This window comes from Mastacembelus armatus, chromosome 14 (assembly GCF_900324485.2).
Source record: "Mastacembelus armatus chromosome 14, fMasArm1.2, whole genome shotgun sequence".
Taxonomy (NCBI): domain Eukaryota; kingdom Metazoa; phylum Chordata; class Actinopteri; order Synbranchiformes; family Mastacembelidae; genus Mastacembelus; species Mastacembelus armatus.
In genome coordinates, this window is record NC_046646.1 from 11435384 (window position 1) to 11459816 (window position 24433).

At 39.4% G+C, this 24433-nt stretch overlaps 2 protein-coding genes across 2 annotated transcripts; both read left to right on the forward strand.

The window, feature by feature from the left end:
- Positions 1-13438: 13438 nt before the first annotated feature.
- wasf3a (WASP family member 3a) lies at positions 13439-16359 on the forward strand. Its single transcript, XM_026328821.1, has 8 exons — positions 13439-13571; positions 14363-14497; positions 14611-14764; positions 14862-14979; positions 15070-15254; positions 15446-15658; positions 15745-16046; positions 16202-16359. Exons 1-8 carry the CDS (start codon positions 13439-13441, stop codon positions 16357-16359), a joined length of 1398 nt encoding a protein of 465 aa, XP_026184606.1.
- A 1719-nt stretch (positions 16360-18078) lies between these two features.
- Positions 18079-23866, forward strand: LOC113143452 (V-type proton ATPase catalytic subunit A-like). The gene is made up of 15 exons (XM_026329080.1): positions 18079-18233; positions 18615-18769; positions 19591-19719; positions 19885-20099; positions 20185-20322; positions 20403-20554; positions 20651-20813; positions 20916-21024; positions 21214-21336; positions 21445-21559; positions 21900-21963; positions 22080-22283; positions 22477-22571; positions 22862-23033; positions 23156-23866. The coding sequence occupies exons 2-15, from the start codon at positions 18688-18690 to the stop codon at positions 23246-23248; spliced, it is 1854 nt and encodes a 617-aa protein (XP_026184865.1). The 5' UTR covers positions 18079-18233; positions 18615-18687; the 3' UTR covers positions 23249-23866.
- The last annotated feature ends 567 nt before the right edge of the window (positions 23867-24433 follow it).

Here is a 24433-nt window from a genome sequence, read left to right on the forward strand (position 1 = left end):
TCTCGCAGCGTATCACTCCTCCAGACTAGTAACGGCTAGAGGTAATTTCTGAGGTGTTGTGTAGTTCTGCCATATTCTTTTTGTTTGTTTGTTTGTTTTGTCTTGTTATGTCCATAACCACAATAAACATCAGTTAAGGAAGTTAATCTACATAATAAATATCATCTAACATTATCACTGGATCATCTACTTGACCTAGATAGCACAGAGCAAACACAAAGACTGACTCAGTATATTTGGAATTCATCACATTAAATCTAATATGATCCTGGCAACAGTGTAATCTATGAAGGGAGCTGGATGGAGGAAAGGGAAAAAGGATACTGTACATTTAAAGTTACTAGGTCTGTGTGGAAACAATGTTAGCAGCAGTCAGGTTGCAACAACCGGTGAATGGAACCACGAAGAAAGTGGAAGATTTATTCAGCAGATTCTAGAGGAAAGCTGGGATTAGCTCCAGCCTCCCCCTGACCCTGTATGGGATAAGAGGTGATGGATGGATTCTAGCTCCATGCCAGAGGGGTCTAAAGATTAGTATCAACTCTAAACATTACCTTGATTTCAAATATTTTTGATGAGTCCTTTACCTATAGGACCTTTAGTGTCTGTGGGAAACATTATAGCCACTGTCATCTATAAATGCCAGTAAAAAAGTGTGTTCAGTATCCCTCAGTTTATGTTTCACAGACTTCAGCTGATTTCTGGCCAAACAAGCACAACATGCTAATGTCCATTGCCATTTTGACCTCATTATGTACTTTATGTAATTTTGACAACCGTACAGCTGTATTGTCACTGACTGTGGGTTAGATGTTAGAGTATGTATTCAACTTAATATCAATGATTGGTTGTGTAATGTCTCTGTTCTTTGAAGTATAATGATCCATGTAGAAATCAGTGCCATTATTAAGACAGTATGGTGCATTTATAATGCTTAGAGACAAGTTATTTGAATTATTGCATTGTTTTATTTAGTTGTAAATATAAATGTGAGTTAAAACCATATGGTGTTATAATTTATTCTAAAAGTAGATGTTTGTGTGCCACCCTGGAAAAAAGTCATAGTTAATTCATCTTTATATTTTCATTTTCACCAAAACACAAGATTCTCACTAGTTGTATTAAGACTATGTGTGTTTGAATCACTCAAGATCAGCACTACTTCAACTTGCCAGACACAAACCTTGTAAGTAGGAAAATCATATATATAGTGACATCCTATGGGCAAATAGTGCAACTGCAGTTAATCAGTGATGAACCTGTTGTCAGCCCAACTTCTAACTCACCTCTCACAAACTCCTCTATTGTAGCCTTTCAGAAAGATGAATTCTAAGCAACTTTCTCAGAACAAGCTGTAAAAGTCGGGCTTTATTAACACATCATCACTTTGAATGTGCACTTGCTACAATAAGCTCAGTCATAACAAGAATAAGCTACATGTCCTCTTGGGTAAATCCTGTTGTCTGCATGATCATCTGACTCTCTGTGAAGTTCAGCTGGGACAACAAAGTTACCTGCAGCTAAGTTATTCTGTCTGCTCTTTGTAATCCAGATAAAATCAAGACTAATGCTTTTATTAGCATATGAGGTACATAAAGATCCTCATGCTTCATTTAACAGTCCCGCTGATCTCCACATGCTGCCTGTGGCTTCTCACATCCAACTGAAAACCCCCAGTGCTCCATCATCAATGCTTCACTCAGGACGGTCTGCACTTCACTGTGGTTCTGTGGAGGTAAAAACCTTCCCACTCCAGTCAAAACAATAAATGTATCCACTATCTTTTATATTAAAGAAAAACAATTTCCATTTTTGTTTTGTGCCTATGGAAAGTTCAGAGACATGAGGCAAAGGTCCCCCATCCAGAAAAAGTGATGAATTCTTGTTTTAAACTATTTTATTGTCAAACATGTTTTATTGCATCTATGTTAACTGGTTTATGGTTTCCCAATTTTTTGTGCAACATGTTATTAAAGATCTGGTCAACTTAATATGTAAGTTAAAGATTACTTTGCTAATGTATTTTCATCCAGTCCACTAACCCACCAAATAACTATGAAGATGAATAAGCCAGTATTTTTATGTTCAATCAGATTTTTGCATTAAAAATGTAAAATAACTGAAACACTTTGCCACCTGCTCACTACCCTCAGTACTCCTTTTTTGCTTACTTTTAATGGCTTTTAATGTCTATCTAACAAAATCTGACATTTGCACATTATAAACTATGATAATAGATGATAAAAGCTTTAAATATTGAAAATAATGCATCTGTGAGCATATTTATCTTGATGGATTCATCAGCTTGTAATTGTCAGTACGTAAAATCCAACAAAATGTCAGCAGCTAAAGTTAATGTGATATTAATGGAAATTAGTTTCTCATTTTGTGTCTTTGTGCATCTTTGTTCAGGAACAACACAGTTTCCTGCTTCTTTGGTTACAGGGTTGAATAAGGAGCTCAGCTGTGGCCTTACTTATTACCAGTTGGCCCTGTTAGTGTTTACAGCATCATGGTGGGTTGACCTGGCAGTGTTCATAAGCTTTACACCTCGCACCCATTCACTGTTAGAAAATGAACAAGGCTGCACTGGCCCCCAAAAAGGAAGTTGTTTCCTGAGGTTTTGTGGCTTAATTCACTGTTTTTGTGGGTTTGCTGCAGCAATGTGTGATGCTGCACACGGAAGCGGAATCCAAATGCTAATTAGGAAATGAGAAACATCGCCATTCCCATTTTGAAAGCTCTTTTGGGCTTTATTTCAAATCGGTCAACCATGCACAATCATCCACCTGCTACATCTAAATGATCAACGCTTTTTTGTTCAGTTGTTTCTCAAAGGAATTCAAATGGGCTTCCAAACATGTGCACTTTGTGCCCATCCACATGGAAAGAGCTGCTAGACCGCTGACGTTGTGGATTGTTGTGTTTTGCGGCCTACAAAAAACTATCCACTGTAAACTACTGGGCATGTGTCAATACAAGTTGCTTTAATGTCCAAACTAAATACTTATAAAATAATGCACTAAACAATTATAGACAATTTAGAATTGATAAAAACATGAAATAACTGTATAATTATAAATATATAAATATGTGTTCTGCTACACATAAGCATAAAACCTCATCAACACATAGCTGGAAACTGGAAATAAATGTTGAAAATTACAGTTGATCTATATCTATAATGAGAGCAAATGAAACTGTGACACCAATCTGAGGATAAAACATTCCTCTACAAGCTTCAACTTGTTTTTTATTCCCACAGTAAAAATGTGAGAAAAAAAATAAGTGAGAAGATACCTGTGTTAAGAGCAGGTGATGGTGCTTTTTAAAACATTTGTATACAACACTCCACTTGACTGCCTGAGGCTGAAGTTAAAGCCAGAAAAGAAAGCAAAGATTAGACCCTCTTTGTGCCAATCAGCATTAAACATATTAATCTTTTGCTGTTCATTTGACTGTGAAATCTTCTGAATCACTGGTTCTAAAGACCAATAAGTGAAGCTTCTCATCAAACCCACCTCACAGCCAGTTTACTGACATTCAATGATCCACAGATGTGACAAAAATTCCAACCCAGGGTTTTACAGTCAATTTTAAACTCATAAATCAGATTCTGTTGTAAAATATTATGTATTCTGAAACATCTAATTTAAGCAGCAACAATAACAATAGCTTCTAATAAGCTTTTCCTTTGAAGGCCAGGCCAAGGGAACCAATTCTGCCAGACCCCCAACCCTCAGAAAAGACCTACAAAGGGACATTTCTTAAAGGATGAGGAGTTCTGAGAAATAATAGAAAAGCAAATGTTGAAAAATGAGAGCTTAGAAGAGTAGAAAATTTTATTGAATGTATAAGAATTGTATTAAATGCAATTCCCAAGAGAGAACGCGAAAACAAAGGCCAGAAGAGAGGGGTATTGGCTGAGGTCAAATTGTGTCAACCTGAGTTACGTTCAGATGAGTGCACTGAAGTTGACCTGTGGACCAAGTGTAGGCCTGCACCGGCCTGTTTAAAAAGCATGCTTTCAATCCAGTTCCTTGATGTCATTATATCTCCAGTGGGCCATGTGCCTTTAGTTGACAGCCTCCTGGTTTGATGACATTATTTTTTCACAAACACCCATCGGTGAAAGCTTTTCCAAATCGGCTGCATTTGTGAAATGGCACCTTTGTGATATGGCAACAAATTAGGCCATTCATAAATTCAGAACAATGACAAGAATTTCAGTATTCAGAGTTTAAGTTTCACTGGCCTGCTCTAGTAAAAAGCACAGACAAATATGCCTAGGGCCTCTGTGTATGAACAGTACTTTGTTTTGTTTAGTTTGCTGATTTGACCCAATATCTAATAAATCACTTAAAGTAAAAATAAAAGATTATTTTTTGTCAGAATAGTTCAAAATATATGGCCAGGTGAGTCTGCCTTTGCTCTGCTGAATATAAACCTTCAGGTGCAATCCAGTTTTACATTATGAAGCTTTCTTTCCTCATGGGAATGTGAGTAGAACCCAAAAGAGTACACATATTTTTCATAAACAGATCTCTGAGCTTTGGGTTTAGACATCTTACCTTACCATGTTTTCACTGAAACTAACTGCTGTGGTGCAGCCTCTTAGAGCAGGATCATGGTTCACATACTGACCAAAGCCTTTTTACCAGGTGCTTAAACAAATATTCAGCAGAATAACAGCAGAAGATTTGAGCACCATGACTAGGAGGACTATTGAAACTGATCTTTTTTAAACACTAAAGATTCAAGACAGTGTGTATGAAGGCAGGTTATTTTAAAATAAAGAAACATATCTATTTGTTGATGATGTTGAATGCGTTTAGTTAGATATCCACCTGGTGGTGGGAAAGTAGTACTGCACCTTGTACTATTTTATGAGGCTGTCAGTATGTTGACCAGTTTTGAAGAACATCATCAAATGATTAAATTACTGATGAACACAGCAAACAAAATAGTAAATCAAGTTGTAACTTGTAATATATAATCAACAGATCTAAAGAACCTACAAGAGTTCATCATAAACTATTTTTATAGGCAAGAAGAACCAGGAGTCCTGCAGGAGATGGTCTGTTCCCCACAGGGCCCTGATCTTCACAGTGTGGAGTCAGTCTGGGATCACATGAAGAGACAAAAGACACTGGAACAGCCTGAATCTACAGAAGATCTGCAGCAGCTTCTCCAAGGTGAAACTGTATGTGGGTCAAACTAAAGAGAACTGCTGCTGGTCTAAGGGCAAAGGGAAGTGCTGCAAATACTGATTAGATTTAGGTTTTGTTCCCTTTACTCACTCTGTATGACATTAACAGATAAATGAAAACTAGTTATGTAATTTGTATTAAACACATCGTGTGTGTATTTTTACAGCCTAAAACTTTTGTATAGTACTGTATCAGTACCAGCTGATTATGACTTTAAATTTGGTTTGTGACTGAACACTTAATCTATGTTTTTGTGGACAATGGAGAAAAGCAAAACACACCCCAGTGAAATAACTGTCCACAGTGCATTCATTATAAATTTGTAAGCACTTATTGTATTAGTAGGGACTAATGAGTAATACTTATCTGGAAGCTGTTCCTCTGCATGATATGGGCTTTATAATGGCTCTGAAGCTCAGAAACCCATGATTTTGCACTCCATATGAAAAGAAAGAAGCTGTGTTGCAGTTCCTAGTTGACATTTTGATCTAACAAGTTTTAGCCTGAAACTAGTCATGTTTATTTGATGCTCATGTGAAGGCAGCTTATGTTTACATGCCTAAACTAATCTGGACTGGGCGTCAAATACACTTGGCTCCTCATGGTCTCCTCTTTATATCTCTATTGGAGTTGAAGTTCTTTTAAAACTGTCCATGGCCTCACGTGCCTCCTGAGATCTGCAGTGGTGGAGGTGGACGGTTTTCTTTCTTTTTTTCATGCTGCACTTCATGGCCTCGCCTGCTTTGCAGCGGTATTGTCTTTTCTTTCTACCACCTAACACACACGATGAGATTCCTTGGCTCACACAGTCACACAGGCTGTTAGACACTCATTAGCCCCTACTAATACAATAAGTGTCACCTTCCATTACATGGTCCTGGGTTGGATATCAGGATTGGAAACCGACCAAATCTCCAAACAAGGGGTGCTACCCCGGCATGCACGGTATTGTCTTTCAACCACAATGTTGAATTGTTTTCGCTTTGCTGTTTCACTAATACTAATAAATGAAAAATCAAATCACAAAAATATAATATGAATATATATATACAAATAAACATACACATGCTGAAATACACTGAATGTTTGGGGACTACCTTACAAACTATCTTAACCCCAGACTGAAGTGACACACATTCCTTCATTGTGTGGATCTTCATGTCAACTTTGGGGTTTGTTTCAGAGCAGAGCAGGCAGCTGTTTAAGGATCCCTCCCACCTCCCACCCCCCACCCTTCCCCATTGTCTTGCATATGAACAGCACACAGAGAGTTGTAAAAAAAAAAAAATCTTAATTAAGACTCCTAATTCTCTGTGTTGTCGGCTGACCAAGGCTGTGTGCTCACGTGAAGTGCAACAGAGCACAGCACGAGGGGAGATGTTTCTGGATGTTGCTGTTGTTTTCTTGCCTTTCACATGAACCACATCCAAAATAAAACTAGAGTTTAAATGTTTTACTGGATACAGGGATATTTGGCTCTTTGGGTATTAAACTAAAATTATTTCATACTGTGTAAATTTCTGTTGGTTCCTACAAACTCTAACAAGTATTTCTATTTCATCCATTTCAGAGTGACTCAATATGGTTTATTCTTAAAACAAAACAGAATTTGAGTATACACAATAGAAGTAATTGTTTAGTTAAATCTTTTTTCTTGGTAGTGTTTAATTTCTCTGTATTAACAATCAGTCTTTTATTTCTAGAGTCCTTAGTTTTGCCATGTACTAGTTTGCTAACAGGTGGACAGTTACATTCACATTGAAGTGAATTTTGCTCATTATACCAAGAAGCCACGGTATGCCCTACATCACCACACAGTTAAAAATATGAAGTGACAAGTGCTTGCCGTTGTAAAGGTGATTTTAGTTCTGGGTTTTGTATGTAGCCCTTTGGTTCCGAGGAATCTCCCTCTGAGAGGTGGCAAAGGGCATGTGATCCTCTGCATGCAGCAGGTGCCCTGCAGACAGATGAGTCGAAAATGTGCGTGACATGTGTTAAACAGGCGAAGCCCCACAATGCTGACATTTGACAGGATGATAGGTCTAGGCAGTCATTACTGTCTTCACTTAAGCAATATTCAGGGCTGATGTCCTTTGAAAGCAAAAGCCATAAAACAAATCAACCTCCAATCAGATGAAGTGTCTGAACAGACTCCAACATAGCAGACTGGTAAAGTGAAATCTATCATTTAAAGGTAAAATGCTTAAGATTTAATTACATGTATTCTGATGTTTTAAAATAGAAATTTCAAGCATCAGAATCCATGTTTTTTTTTTTTACTCAGCCTCATCTTCACACCTCAGCAGACCTTGGACCTCAGCCCATCCTACCTCACAAAGGTGCCAATGACAGTGAGTCAGGCACAGGGAGGAACATGCCAAGCAGGCACCCTCCTCCTCCTCTCCCCCCTGTACCCACCCTCCAGAACCATTTGGACCACAGGGAATGGGTTAATCACATTAGAGGCCCAGAAGAGAGATGGGAAGTAGACAGTACCGTGACAGCCGGGGTAGCACTGGCACGACTAATCCCGTTAGGCCGAGGAAAAAGGGGGACGCCATCGCGCCTACTAGGCTGAGAAAGAAAAAAACATTTTCCCAGGAAGGAGTTCACCTGTATGGTAACACAGAGAAGTTGGCCTGTTGATGCCTATTAGAAGAAACAATCACACTTGGCACATACGAATGTTTTTTTTTTCATGCTGGGCACCACTTTATTGTCAGCTCCTGAAAAAAAAAAATCAGCAGGAGACAGTGGCATTGCATGAGATCCTCTTTCATGCCATGGTGAAGCAGCCCCTTTCAACCCAGTGCTATCAGCCTCTGAAACAGTGAGAAGATGGGGAGGGGTGCTGTAAGAAGGATAGAGCTTATTTCATCTGCCATTGTAAATGCACCCGAGTTCAACCTTAATGTAAACCTTTGCAGGCAGGATATGAATGGGATGTTCTCTATCAAAATATATCCTGCTGGGTAATCCAGCAGATGGCCACAGCAGCGGACACTACAATCGTGGATGGCCACTGCAGGGATACAGTAACAGGGAACATCCGATCCACTCTTCAGCCTGGGAGATGTGGAATCAAGATTCTTAACTCCCCTTAGCAACGCTGGGAAACAGAGCCGTCAGTTTAGATCCATCAAGTTTCTACTTAATCTCACCCACCATTTTTTTTCTCTCCATTTTCTCTTTTTTCTCTTTTTTTTTGTATCATGGCCTTTTGTTGTGGGGATTAAGCCAAGTGGTAAAACAGTGATTTAATGATCTTTCCATGGCTATGTGCACCACTTAAACCATGAGACAAACAAGCTGAGGCATTCTAAGAGTGACCCCCTCTAAAGGCGACTGTTCAGGAACTGTGAGGCTTTTGATACAGCATTTCACCGGCTGATCATTTCTCCCACTGTCATGTGATGTGCTGAGCTCCGCGATGGGAAAATTTAAGGTTTTGTGTTTTGTAAAGACCCATTGTGAACAAGTCAAGAAGAAAAGATGGATAATTACTAGACAATAGCTCTATAAAGACTAAACATGCCACATTTTATGTTCTAATGCAGAAAAGAAGAGGTACATATGAAAATAACATAATAATACTATACAAAACAATTTGAAAATTAGCTAATTCCTTTACTCCATTGATTACCTCAGTTATAAACAAGCCCCAAGGTGATATTTGTGAAATATAGTAGAAACTCCCAAAAAAAGCTTGTGGGTGGACCGTGAGTTGGTTGTGATTGTTCCTGCAAACTAAAATTATTAAGATGCACAATTTGAAGAATGATCTTTGAAGATTAATTTCATGGATGTGAGAAATATATGAATTAAATTATAACTGATACTGAGTTTTCATGTCACCACATCTATCTCCATGACAACCAGCCAAATGATTGTAAATGGATTTGGGATGGTTTCATCATACCATGAAACGCTAAATGAAAATGTGTTTTTAATGGCATTATGCTAACATAATGTTGATGGATTACCCATGCCTTTCAGAAGTGGATCTCCTGACTGGGATTGCTGACTAACTGAGAAATGCCTCAGCTCAGGACATGAGCAGGACTCAGCAGGTACTGTAACTCAGACGCTTCTCCTCCAGTTTCTGTTCATTGCTTATTAAGCTGATCAGCACCAGGGTGTATTTTAACAAATAAATAGCCATTTAAACATGCGTGTCTTTGTGCAGACCTCCCAGCATTTCTCCCTAAACAATAACAATAACACACATTACATAACAAGACAGAGAAGCTACTTTCAAAAATGAATGATAATAATAGTCACAGAAATATGAATCCTATTGGTCTGTAGTTTAAGACTAGTTACAACTCTCTTAACTGAAATATTTATATATATGATATAATGTGAATTTCTTTTAAAATCATTTAGACATTTTAACCCACAAATGAAGTTCATTCGCTTGTGATACCAATGACAACCAACAGATGGCACCAAGTGAGAAGAGAATGGGCGTCAGAGAATTAAACTACTGTGACTGCAGTACTGCAGTACTGAAGTTAAATACTGTAGCTGTACAACATCCTTTATTCATTGAGTTTAGCATTTCGCTTCCATAAAACTCAAACACAGTCTCTAGTATAAATGAAACATCAAAAATACTCCAGCCTACATTTCCCACAATCCAATTAAAGACAAAGACATTCACTAGAAGAGAAGAGTTCACCAGGTTTATTCTTCAAACTTCAGGGAGCACCCTCCAGAGCCAGAGAAGAGCACTGCTTTAATAAAATCCAGAAGTGTGTGCAGGACTGTTGAATGTTTATCCTAACACAGTATTCATTCAGCACAATGAATGAAGCGTTTAAATGCTTCATCACTCTGCCACAAGTAAATGCAACCTGAGTCACTTCTTCACCAGCTTGTGTTCAGCTGATTATTCTGCTGCTTCACATTTGCTGTAGTAGCGACATAAACTAAACCTTGAACTATATATTATACTCTATATAATATATTTTATTTATTTATTTTCACCATTAGAGCCCATTGTGTCTGAGCAGCAGTCACTCTCCCTGGGTAATAATCACTGACAAGGCACAGGTGGTGATCAATATAGAGCAGGACTAAAAAGCTATAATAGGAGGACAAATATCAGAGGAGAGGCAGTCCATGTGTCAGTGTGTAATGGATGATAGAGGTGTTAGTGTATGGGCCAGTGAGCAGTAAGTGGGTGCTGCTGTTTGGCTATATTGTCTGAAGCCAGCAGGGTCAATGATTGTGATAATGGGGAGGGTAAGTACAGTATTAAGGTTAATACTTCTGAGCTGACCAAGAGATTATGGGCACTGTCTAAAATATGGAAGACCCTGCAGTGAAATGCTTTGCTCTCAGTCTTAACAACACACTCTTGCAATCTAAGGTATATATATATATTTAAATATATAAAAGGCATCCAGAGACAGAAAACACATTTGAATTACAGATTAAAGAGCCTGATAGATAAAAACTGGTGGATGCTAATTTTTAAATGGCAGAGTTCATGAAGAGTGGCTTCTCCAACATGAAACTTTCTGGATTTATTTTGCAAATAATCTGCCTCCCAGTGAGATTGATAAAGATTTTGAAAGTCTCTGACAGGTTGTGTTTGATGTTTTTGATCTGCTGTGGCTGTTCTGTTTGTGGTCAGTACTTAAAATACATTAAGATTTATTGAAATTACACTAAGTTTTATGAAGTGAATAACCATGTTACCCCAAAGCTGAAACATTCCTTATTTTTGTTATCATTTTATACCACCTTCTTGTCTCTTAGCTCACTCTTTTCTCCTCTAAGGTTGCTTTCTTCCTCAAATTTTAGTCTGCACAAAAAATGAGGTGTCAACTTGCCCTTGAAATCCATCAGCAGTGCACATTATGTTGAAATAGTGGGATTAAACATTGTCTACATGAAACAAGCAATACTCCTGTAATAACTATGACTTTAAGTTTAATGTTTAATGGTGCACTGCTTATGAAGATTTAAGCCCTCATATCTAGGTTACATACAATCCAGATGATGCCATCTGTGTGTATGTGTGTGTGTGTGGCTGTCAAATTAAATGCTGAGTGTCTATTTTTACTATTAATCCAGGTCATCACTAATGAGATGTTGACAGACTGGCTGTGTCCAAAAAGAAGTTACAAAAGCTGAAAAAGCTTAAATAAAAACACACACACACACATTTCTGATCAACTACCATGTACAAGAGTGCACAAGGCTGCAGAACAAAGTGCACATTTAGATTGTATTCTTACAATCTAGACAAACAGTTTAATTAAATTTCTCTGTTTTATATCACAATGTAATATGTTTTAGCTTTGAATCATTGTTCAGATAAATCATTTTAGGAGTTGACACTGGACTGTGATGTGTATTTTCACAGTTTTCTGAGTAGACTCAGTGATTGAGAACAAACAGGCCCTAATAACTGCTAATCAGTAATGCAAGTACCTATTATTTCTTCTATTTTTCATTTGATAAATTATTCATAATTAGAAATCTCCACAATAATATGACATTCATAGAAGGCAGACTTTACAGTAAAAATAGGACTAATGCATCCTGAAATAAAACACTGCACTCTCAAGTGACTCTGATTGGATGAGAGTAGTAAATCTGCTGAGCAAATCCCCTCATGGCTCAAGCTGAGATTTGGACCAGAGAGATTTGTTTTCAAAGTGAACTCCATCCTGCAGAGATGACAACTGCCACTGCCCGACACTCGACTGCAGCAGGCCAGCACAGAGCTTGTTTAATTTGGATGAGGCGACAGATTGGACCTGTCTTTCACTGCTCCTTCCCAGCGTGCTAACAACGCAAACAGGCTAAACCAAGGGCAGCTCTATGGTAGGACAGACACACAACTGTGTTTTAAGGTTCTCCTAAATGACTGTGATATATACCCTATGTTTTGTGGGTGGTGAAGAAGTTACATGTGGTGAGATGTTCAAACTTTCTGACGGCTGCTTCAAAGCAGCAGAAAGGGCCTCCAGGAGAGTGGCAGTGTTGAAACACTTCTGGGTAATTTTTGGAGAAATTCATTGCATGTCAACCTCAAACTGTGTTTCATCCACTCATTCATTCAGACTTGCCATTAACTACACATTAGGTGCTATAATTTGCTGATTTTTTTGTCATCTAACTTTTGAAATGATAAAAAAAATACTAAGTTATCTATCTAGGAAACACATCTACTCCACACTTCAAGTCTAGATATATGCACAGTGCTGTACAAGTGTTCTACAGTTTAGGTACTCATAGTAAAAAGACGATACTTTAAATGTTGTTGTCATGGGTAGTGTTTATTGATCAGTAGCTTTTAAGTGCAGTAAAACAGGAAAAACTCTAAATCAAGTTGCCACAGTTCTTCTGTGGATCCAGGCTGTCTCTTCACATAATCTCACAGGCTGACTCCATGAGGTCTGGGCTGTTGGGGCATAGAACAAGTGAGTATGGCTGAACCCAGGTTTACTGATTATTTTCATTGTCAATGAATCTTCCAATTATTTTTTTAGTTAACTGTTTGTTCTATGAAATGTTACAAATAGTGACCAAAATGGCGATCACAACTTTGTAGAGGCCAAGGCCAAACATCATGTTTTATCCAACCAAGAGTCCAAAACCTGTGTATCCAAACATTCTGATGTTCTCTCTGACTTATATGCCTTGAAAATCATGGCAGCTGTGGTGAACTGATGTGCTTGTTGTTAACAGTGTGCTACCTTACCTCTACTTGTAATGACTGACTCTCAGTCGATTCATAGATTCAAGACCATTTGATGAAGGAGTGTAAAGTGATTTGCAAATTCACATCCGTGTTCAACACACCTGTTTTATCACAATAAGCTTGGTGAATACTTTTGCTAAACACTTTTAATCCATTAAAAAATGCCCAGTAACTGAATATGTGTAGCACTTTGAAAGGTGGTGAGAAACTGTGCCATTCAACAGCAAGTGGCCCATTATACAACACAGCAGCCTTTACACAGTTTTCTACTCTTTTTAAAGTCATATAATCAAAAGGACAACAGGCCTACCAGTTGAATAATTAAATGTTAAGTCTATATATTTGATACCAACAAAAGGCTTAATGCATAGATCAGCGGATGCATGCATGTGTGATTACCACTGATGTTGCCAGTGGATTAGTTCTGTTCTGCAGGTTGTAGTAAGCTGTCAGCGCTGTCCTCTGTCTCCCAGCAGGTGCTGCTGCGGCTGAGACGTGAGAAGGGTTCATGCCTCTGGTCAAGAGAAACATTGAGCCTCGGCACCTGTGCCATGGTGCAGTGCCTGATGGAGTTGGCAACGAGCTGGAATGTGTAACCAACAACACGCTGTCCGCCATCATTCGCCAGCTCAGTAGTCTGAGTAAGTTCACAGTTACTAATATTTAGCAATGTTTGTATTGCAACATGCTCAGATGCATCTTCCACCTGATACCCTTACAGGAGGAAACATGCAAGATCCATTTTCCCAGCAACTGTGACTGCCACTACCATTGCAATATGACAACTTACTCTTGGACATCTGGCACACGAATACTCTGATTACTCTGATTAATGTGTGTGTGCGTGTGTGTGTGGATTTAGTGAGGTTAGAGGAGCTTAGAGCATACGTAAAGCTTTGCGTCACAGACAGTGAGTGAGTGGGTGGAGACGCAAACACATGCCCTGTAACGAGAGCTCCCACATTAAGTGGATCTGAGCTGTATGACATGTGCCATTCGTGTCATTATGTGTGGGGACCTAACGCTTCATGCTAATGTGTAATCCAGAGAAATAAAGAAAACACAAATAAAGAATCCCATGTTCTAAAATAAAAGGTTACAGAACTCACATTTCCAGGGTTGTCACCTTTAAAACAAAACACAATTCCATGTCTAGAGCCAGTGCTTGGTTTGTCCTTTCTGGGCTACTGTAGAAACATGGTGGCACAATGTGGCTCCCACCATGAAAGGAGACCCGCTCCCTATGTAGATTTAAAAGGCTCATTCTAAGATTTAGAAAATGCAATGGTTGGTATTTTCCAGTGATCACACTCTAATGCCAACTTATTTACAAATACTATATTCTATTTCTGCTAACACAGACCTTTACCTTAGAAACTGAAACACATTCTTACCAGCTCTGTTTCCTCATGATTCCTTATTGTGGTTGCAGGCAAACATGCAGAAAATGTTTTTGGGGAACTGTTTAATGAGGCCAACACCTTTTATGTGCGTGCAAATTCCCTCCAAGACCGTATCGATCGCTTGGCCATCAAAGTCACCCAGCTGGACTCCAGTGTAGAGGAGGGTCAGTTCAATGGAAGTCATCTGTCTGTTCAGTTAATATCTTAGTTTTTACAATGTCATGCATTCTCACATGTTCGACATTAAACTTAAAACATCTGTCCTGTTGTTTCAAAGTCTCTCTTCAAGACATAAACATGAGGAAGGGATTCAAAAGCTCTGCAGTCCAGGACCAGCAGGTTTTATCAAAGGGCAGCCTGCCAAACTCAGTGGCTGACATGTATAACCGCAGTGACAGGCCTCCTCCCCTCAGCACCCTCACTTCTTACAGGTACTGCATGGGTTGTAATGAATGCAACATCTGATAATGTCACATTTTCAGCTAAAGTGCCTAATTTCATGTACGGAAATTGTTTTTTTAAATGCAGAGAGGATTCCACTGATGCAATGAAATTCTACTCTGACACATCATACTTTTTTGACTTGTGGAAGGAGAAAATGCTTCAGGACACTGAGGAAAAGAGGAAAGAAAGAAGGAGGCAAAGAGTGAGAGCCCACTTTCCTCACTGCTTTTTTAAAGCACTCATTTAACAAATGGTCATTGTCATGTTCTGCTCCTCCCTTGACCCCCCCCAGGAACAGAAGCGATGCGTGGAAAGCAGCACCCTTCAGCGTGAGGTGAAGAAGGTAAGAAAGGCTCGAAACCGCAGACAAGAGTGGAACATGATGGCAATCGATAAAGAGCTTCGTCCAGACCACCGCCATCCGCAGACTCTCCGGCGAGGGGCGTCTTCTGAGGGCTCGCTCTCCCCAGACGGCAGGTTAGTGTATTTTTTCCCCACAGAAAAGAGGGATGCAACCATGAATGTGCTGCAGCTTTTATTTTTTACTTTAAAATGGGACTTAAATATTAATATATCTGTACTGGGTAAATCTTCTGTTTTTTATTTTGTAACAACAAATCCACCATCTGGATATGTGAAGGAACTGCATGAGAAACTATGTCTTTCAGGCCTGATTTCCCAGACTACCCTGTACCACCACTGCCTGTTTGTAACTATACCAAGTCTCACGACTATAAGCCTGGGAACACACACCCCTCACCACCTGTGGAGCATGAATACCACAGCATTGATGTCAACTACAAGAGAGCGACCTACAGTGCAGCACAGCCTCACGCTGCAGAACGAATGAACTGTTCAGTGCATCCATCCACAGATTACAAGTATGTTTGTCATTTGATAAATCAGAGAAACAATTAATACAGTGTTGCTTTTTCAACATCATCCTTGTTATTTCACCATCGACCAGGTCTGTCCCTCCACCCCCTGTCCCAGGCCTACTCATCCCATCAGGACAAACTGCTTTCGGTTTCCCTCTGGGTACACTACCACCACCAGCCCCACATAATGGGGTTTTGCATGTAACGCCAGACTACCCACTATCACCTGTACCTCCTCCAGGAGCCCGCATAGTTCCTCCTCCACCAGGTCCTCCACCTCTCCCTCCCCCGACTGCACCATTCCACTTCTGTGGACACAGTGAGGGCAGCAGAGCTGAGACTAAACCTGTGAGAGATCCGAGAAGTGACCTGCTGTCAGCCATTCGCATGGGTGTGTGGCATTATTTAGGAATGTTTTCTTCACAAAAACAAATACAGATAATAGTTTTCTAAAAATATATGCTCCTTAGTGCATGACCTTATGCATGGAAGGTGTACAGCATAATGTGATCTTATTTTGATATGTTGCATGTTTGGCCCTATTAGGCATCCAGCTAAAGAAAGTCCAAGAGCAGCAGGAGCAGCAGAACAAGCAGGAGCCAGTGGGGAACGACGTTGCCACCATTCTCTCGCGACGTATTGCAGTGGAGTACAGTGACTCTGACGAAGACTCTGAGCTGGATGAAAACGAGTGGTCAGACTGACCAAACACAAAGTGTACTGAAGTGCAAACGCTTTGGTTCATTGGGTCTTCAGTGCAAATGAAGCAAAATTGTGAATCTCTCCTTTTGGTCTGCCTGGCTGACTCTGCACATGGAGAGTAGCTTTACATCATCTTGTCTGCCATGTTGTTTTTTTAATGAGGAAAATGCATAAATGAGCAGCTTTTGAGAAATTGAATAATTGTATTCTAAATGTTGATGAGCACTAACGCTAACAGCGCTAACACTAATGATGTTAGTAACACCTCTGCTTTTCCTACTTGGACATTTTAAAATGTATGTTATGAAAAAGCCAAACTATTTATAAATTAATAGAGCATTAGAAACTTTCAATCTCTCCTGGAGTCTACTCCTACCTATATTGTGTGTGTGTGTGTGTGTGTATGTATGTGTGTGCATGTAAGTATTAAGGATTAATAATTCCATTAGACAATTGACAAAATATACCCACAAATAAAAAAAAACAAATAAAACTGACACAGCAGCCTCTAATTTGTTTGCCAAGTGGTAGTTTTTTGCCACTTATTCATATTTTTTTAGACCACTCACCAGTAACAACCTCCAAATCTGCACCTGCACATTGTGTTCTTCTATTAAGGCTGTCATTATGCTACTATTTCTCTCACTGAAACAGCAAAGACAACTATGATCATGTTCATTAAATGTCTTTATTTTATTTTATTTTATCATTATATTGATTTGTTATTTGGTTTAATGCAAATCAATCAGACCATATGTTCCTTTTTATACCTAGAATCAACAACATTATGACTTGAGTGTTTCATTTTGTTATAGTAAATAAATGGAGAGTGGAAATGCTCAGTTTTTCAAGGAAGCACCGACTACATTTAATATTAAGCCACAACAGAATTCATCCACCCTTGAAGATCCTTTAAAAAAAAGTGTCAGCTGAGGCCTCAGGCGTTACACTCATGTTGTATCCATAAACCTCATTGTTTAAATAGACACAGTTTTTTGATGACACAGTAACTAAAGATTGTCAAACAGAAACAGCATGTTGGCAGAAAAGGTGAAACAATTTACACCTTGCAGGTTTAACAGGCATAACTACACACAATTACATGCAAAGTTTCATTTAAACTGACTCATGCTAGACAATAAAGATAAAAGTCATTAGGACAAGCCAGGGCTTCAATCAAATATTTGAAGTCAATGAGAAGCCTGGAGGGAAGGATAAGGTCGTCTGTTTTGCTCTGCAGCTCATCCTTTCTTGTTTTTCACCTTACCCCGCTGTACTTCCTCTCCTGCTCCTCAGTGCGGTTCTTCACTTCATTTAGACTTCAGGTTTCTAAGAAAAAACTGGGTCAGATGCAAACCCCCGTGACGAGGTCAGATTTTAAATGACAAAAAATCCCTTTAAATTAAAGCAACATCAGCTTTTATCAGGTTCAATATTAAAACTCCAGTAGCTTAATGTAATGTTGAAGCACTAACAATAACAGCAGAGATTTCATAAAATCTCCACAGATTCTTTTACTTTCCTAAAACTGATCCCTGAAAATGGGTCTGATCACCAAACCGCCCACACACTGACTGCAGACCTTCCCAAAGAGAAACTGCGGAGGTCACTCTGAGTAGTCCTGCAATTCCACGCATATCCAGCAGAGGTCAGTAACGCCCCCTGGTGGCGCTGCCGGAGCTGCGGAATTTATCGTCGACTAGGAAACTGTTGCGCATGTGACGCCATGTTAGGTCCAGTGCGGGGCGGAAGAGCCGCGATAGGGTTGTTTTCTTCCCGTGACAGTCCGGTGTCAGGCAGGTGACTAACACAGCGAAGCTCCTCCTCAGTCTGCTGCGTTAAAGACGAACCTTAATATCTGCAAGGTCGACACAAGGTAGGTTTTATTTTTTGATTGTCGAATAGTCGTTAATTTAGCGTCACCTGTAACGTTTTGCGGTGATGATGAAGGCAGCTAATGTTAGTGTTTGCTAGCTAACTAACGTTACTCACCTGAGTAATAGGAGTAACAGTAACAAATATTATATTACTATCTGCTTAGTAAACATACTGTATGTTCTGCTATAAACAGTAGTAATGTTAGTGTATTAGAACTCGGGTTTAACCCGGAGGGAAAGAGAAACCGCAGCCTCAGCCGAGGCAGCTACGGTGGCCATTCATTACACCACCGTGTCTGCGGTGCCCATTTAAATGTCCTGATCGTGATCTATAATGTCGTAGACTGTAAAATGTTGGTCTGATACATTTCCTCTCTAAGCTCACCCTGGCTGTCACGACCTGGTTGGGTGTCTCATATTGATTCGTCCGCGGATTTTACAGAAACCGTCAAGATGGACACCTCCAAACTTCCTAAGATCCAGGATGAGGAGCGAGAAAGCCAGTTTGGATATGTGCATGGGGTTTCTGGACCAGGTCTGCTTTATTGTCTTTAAATGGCTTAGCTTCTCATAGGTCTAAAGCCACTTATAGTAAGTCATTTATTCCCAGCAGTGCTGACATAGCATCGTCTTTAGCCTTAGCAATATGGGTAAAATCTCCTGCCACAGTGTTTTCATTTATGTTGCCATGTTGAAATATGCTGTGGGCTTGATGGAGAATAGTTTATGAAACTGTGCATGTGTAAAAGAACCATGTCGTCGTGTTGTTACAATACCTGTCAAATCAAGAAAATCAATAATGCTCATGCAAAAAAAAACTAAAATATTCCCACAATGTGATCTAGAGCTTAAATGACTTATTTAATTTGATTGACAATATTAATCACCAACTGTTTTAATAATGCAGTTACCATTGAAGCCAGTTTTTTAAGAAAAGTATCTCTAAAATTGCTGGATTCAGCTTCTCTAATGTGATGATTTTTATTTCTCTTATGTGATGTGAACTGAATGTCGTTATTAGACAAACCAAGCATGTAGACTTCACCTTGGACTATAGGAATTATGAGCATTTTCATTTTTTTCTGACAGAGTATAGGCTAAATGTTTCAGTGATTGATTGTGCTTATAATTAAAATGATAGTTGTTTTTTGTTTTATATGCTTTTAAATGTTTTATTATTGTGTTATTACTATATTATTCCTTTGAGCTATTCAAATGTTGTAAGTAGTAAAACAAAACAAAAAAGAAAACTATAGTATGTGAATAATTATATTACTTGTCTGAACAACTGCCTGAATTTCTATATTTTTCTTTTTTTCTTTGTTTTTTTTTTTTTTAAATCACTTCAATCAACAGTGGTGACAGCTACTGCGATGGCAGGAGCAGCCATGTACGAGCTGGTCCGTGTAGGTCACAGCGAGCTAGTGGGAGAAATCATCCGTTTAGAGGGCGACATGGCAACTATTCAGGTCTATGAGGAGACTTGTATCCTTTCAGTTGTCATGTCAACAGTGTCATGACCTTCCCTAAAACTTAATTCACATAACAAATGTTACACAAGATACTTTACTGATCGCAAACAGGAATCTGAATTTAATGACAGGAGTAGTGGATCCATTCTGTTTTGCTTTCCCTAACTTTATGCTACAGCCGGTGTGTCCGTTGGTGACCCTGTCCTTCGAACAGGGAAACCCCTCTCTGTAGAGCTGGGACCAGGAATCATGGGCTCCATCTTTGACGGTATCCAGCGTCCGCTAAAAGACATCAATGACCTCACTAAAAGTATTTACATCCCAAGAGGAGTCAACATTGGTGCTCTCAACAGAGACCTCAAATGGGAGTTTATCCCTGGCCAGAACCTACGAGTAAGAGAAATTTTTTATTGGGGTGTGGATTTTAATGTCTCTACTCTGGACTGTTGTGACTTATTTCACATAATCCTTTTCCCAGGTTGGCAGTCACGTAACAGGTGGTGACATCTACGGCGCTGTGTTTGAAAACTCCTTAATCAAGCACAAGCTGATGCTTCCTCCTCGCAACAGAGGCACCATCACCTATGTGGCCCCACCTGGGCATTATGACATTTCTGTGAGTGTTTGTCTTGGATCAAAACAGTCTTCTGTTTGATCAGGATTTCTGTAAACAGATTTTTATCTTGTTGCATTCAGGATGTGGTTCTGGAACTCGAATTTGAAGGTGTGAAGGAAAAGTTGACAATGGTGCAGGTGTGGCCAGTGCGACAGGTCCGTCCAGTAACAGAGAAACTACCTGCCAATTATCCGCTGCTGACTGGTCAGCGAGTTCTGGACGCGCTATTTCCGTGAGTATGCTTGTCAAGAGCAAATGATCACTAATTAGCCTTCATCAAATAAAATGCGTAAGATGCGTGAATTTACATGACCTGTGTGCTGTATAGTTGTGTGCAGGGTGGCACCACTGCCATACCAGGAGCCTTTGGATGTGGAAAGACAGTGATTTCACAGTCATTGTCCAAGTACTCAAACAGTGACGTCATTATCTACGTCGGCTGTGGAGAGCGTGGAAATGAAATGTCTGAAGTACTGCGGGATTTCCCTGAGGTTGGTAGATTTCTCAGTTTAAGCTCACACGTACTGTTCTGCGACACCTGCACCTACTCTTGGGCTTACAGTGTGTAATGGTGACACTGCTCTTCCCGATAGCTCACTATGGAAGTCGATGGCAAAGTTGAGAGCATCATGAAGAGAACAGCACTGGTTGCTAATACATCCAACATGCCTGTGGCTGCTCGAGAGGCTTCTATTTATACAGGTACCGACCATCCACATTATAGAGAGCAGTCTTACTTTTTTATTTTGATTGGCGCTAGATGCTACAAAGTAAATTTCTGTTGTTACTGTAAAAGCAGCAGGAAAATTTTATGTTTCCACTTTAATTCTTTGGAGAATCCATCAAATCCAATTTAATCCATTAGTCAATTTAATATAATTTCCTCTCCAGGGATCACACTGTCTGAATACTTTCGAGACATGGGTTACAACGTGAGCATGATGGCTGACTCAACATCTCGATGGGCCGAGGCTCTGAGGGAAATCTCTGGAAGATTGGCGGAAATGCCTGCAGGTATGTTCTTTAGGTGGTTGTGATTTACTTCTGTGCTTCTGTTAAGACGCAGGCAGGCAGTAGGGAAGATGATGTGAACCAGTTACAGTTGTTTATGTCTCTTTGTAGACAGCGGTTATCCTGCTTACCTGGGCGCCAGGCTCGCCTCCTTCTATGAGCGAGCTGGACGTGTGAAGTGTCTGGGAAATCCGGAAAGAGAAGGCAGCGTCAGCATCGTAGGAGCGTGAGTTGCTCTACACTTTAAGACACCAGGCTTCGTCACCATCTGGGTTTCAAGTTTCTGTTTGATGTTTTCTAGTTTTTTGTTATGGTGTTTCTAATATAAACTAAAACTGAACTGAACCAAAAGCATTGGGCGGTTAGAAGCCAAATATTGAAAAAAACATCATGGGGCAGCATGTTGGTGATGAATTATCATCTCTGCCTCTTCTAAGCTGGATTCTTCTCTGTATAGTTTTTGAAGATTTGTACATTTCAAGTATTAGGTCTTGAAATATAAACATAAGGAACATTATCCATTATTATGCTGATGTTTACTTTAATATGGTGTCCTTTTTTTTTAGTGTATCGCCCCCTGGTGGAGACTTTTCAGATCCTGTCACTTCAGCCACATTGGGTATTGTTCAGGTAAGCAATGAGCAGTGGCTCTTCATCTCTTGATCTTAACATTTGACTTATATCACCACAGTTATTATTTTTCTTCTCTGCACTTTTCTGAGTGTTTTTTTGTTTTTGCTCTGCAGGTGTTTTGGGGACTGGACAAAAAGCTGGCTCAGAGAAAGCACTTCCCTTCTGTAAACTGGCTGATTAGCTACAGCAAGTACACACGAGCTCTGGATGAATATTATGACAAACATTTCCCAGAGTTTGTCCCTCTCCGTACAAAAGCGAAGGAGATTCTACAAGAGGAGGAGGACCTGGCTGAAATTGTGCAGCTTGTAGGAAAGGTGGGGCAGTTTAAGATTAGACAACATGGTATAACACAAACTGTGACTTCAGCTAAAGTGAAATCTGTGTTTTATAAAAGGATCTGTAGTCACAGCTGTTAAATGAATCATTTAAACTAATAGTGTTCTCACCTGGTTAATCAACAACTCTGGAAAAAATAGTGGATTGATCTTCGTAATCTTGTGTTTACAGGCTTCTCTTGCTGAAACTGACAAGATCACTCTAGAAGTAGCTAAGCTCATCAAGGATGACTTCCTGCAGCAGAACGGTTATACTCCATATGATAGGTAAACAGAAAAAAAAACCTCACCACCCGCAAAACACGTTTTTTTTCTTTTCAGAAAACCTGAATTGGCTTTACCACCAAAAGAAATTACTGATTCTTGTAAACACTATTAGAGAATCAGCTGTTGGGGAGGTTGATTCTCAAAATGTAATGGGGTCCTTTAGTGTGACATAAAGCAAGGTAGCAGCAGCTAATCAGCTGTGAAGGGAAAATGTATATAAATATTTTTCCTGCAGTTGATTATTGCATAATCTGTTAGCTTCATAATATTCATAATATTCCTATATGCAGGTTCTGCCCCTTCTACAAAACTGTTGGCATTCTCTCCAACATGATCGCTTTCTACGACATGGCCCGACACGCGGTGGAGTCCACAGCACAGAGTGACAACAAAATCACCTGGGCCATTATCAGGGAGCACATGGGAGAGATCCTTTACAAGATCAGCTCCATGAAGTTCAAGGTACATGTCAAGTTTCTTATCTTATTGACTATATGTTTTGGGTTTTTTTTTTTCATCACTTTAAATAGAAGAACTTTGTTGATATCTGTTGACGTACTGTTCATGTTCAATGGATTCTTTAGGACCCTGTCAAGGATGGCGAAGCTAAAATCAAAGCAGACTATGGCCAGCTGCTGGAGGACATGCAGAACGCCTTCCGGACCCTGGAAGAATAACTGTCTTACCTCTAATCTCCTCTGTGAAATATCCAAACCCTTGTGCAGTGCTATATATTTGCAGATTAAGCAGCTCGTGTTCTGAGTGTCTGCCTCAGTCATGTGAACTCCTTTGTTCCTTGGTGTTTATGTCCCCTTAAACATTCCATGGCCTGGACAAATTACTATTTCATTTTTGTTGATTTTTGACTCATCTGTTTTAAAAACACAGCTCTGGAAGCCCTTAAAACACCTGAAAATATGGCAACACCTTTACTCAGCGCATTACATAGCGCATACAAATCACTGCACCGTCAGGCTGTGGTTAAAACCAGTTCTCACCTCAAGGTGGTGCACATGCAGTGGAGAAGGAGATGTGGCACGGATCAGTACAGGATAATAAGTGGGAACATGCACATGGGTAAAGGGACAAACGCACTGTGTTACAATCATTTTGGGTTTAAAGCATTCTTCCATCTATTACCTCTTAAGTGTGACGTTGTTGATCATGTACTTGATGTGTAAAAAAAAAAAAAAGTGAATGAATGAGCGTGTTAAAGTTGTGTTGTAACAGATGTCTTACTATTATATTCATGGTACATTGCTGTTCTCTGAAATAAATGTAAAGAAATGACTAATGCTTATTGGTTCAGTAAGATTTTATTTACCATGTGCTGATGAATTGTGTTTTGTCTTTTGTTTTTAGGTATGGGTGAGTAAGTTGTATTGATGTTTGTAATATGTACACAACCATCTTTGACTTTTCAAAGCAGCTGAATGAGTATGAGAATCATCATTTGCTGAACTTCATATTTGGTAACAGACTCTCACCTCTAGGTGGCATACACATGTCGCTTAAATGCTGTAGGGTGAAAACCACTAATGTTTTAAAATATGTTTGCCAAAATTCATTTTATATATTTTTAAAGAAACAAAAATACACTGTGAATCTACGTGTTTCAACACTTCAGTTTGATGCTGTAGTTTTATGCCTGCACATTATTAATATCTCACATGTAATTAATCTCCTTAAGATTCAGCCTAATGTATTTGATAATATTGAAATCCTAAAGTTAAAACTCAGGGGACCAAATAGAAGCCCAAGAGAAAATGCTGCCTAGAATTCAGTGTTAAAACAGGTCCACAAGAAGTTGCTTGACCTGGGAAAGCCTTGGATGCTGATTGGTAGACAGGAGTATTAGAAAA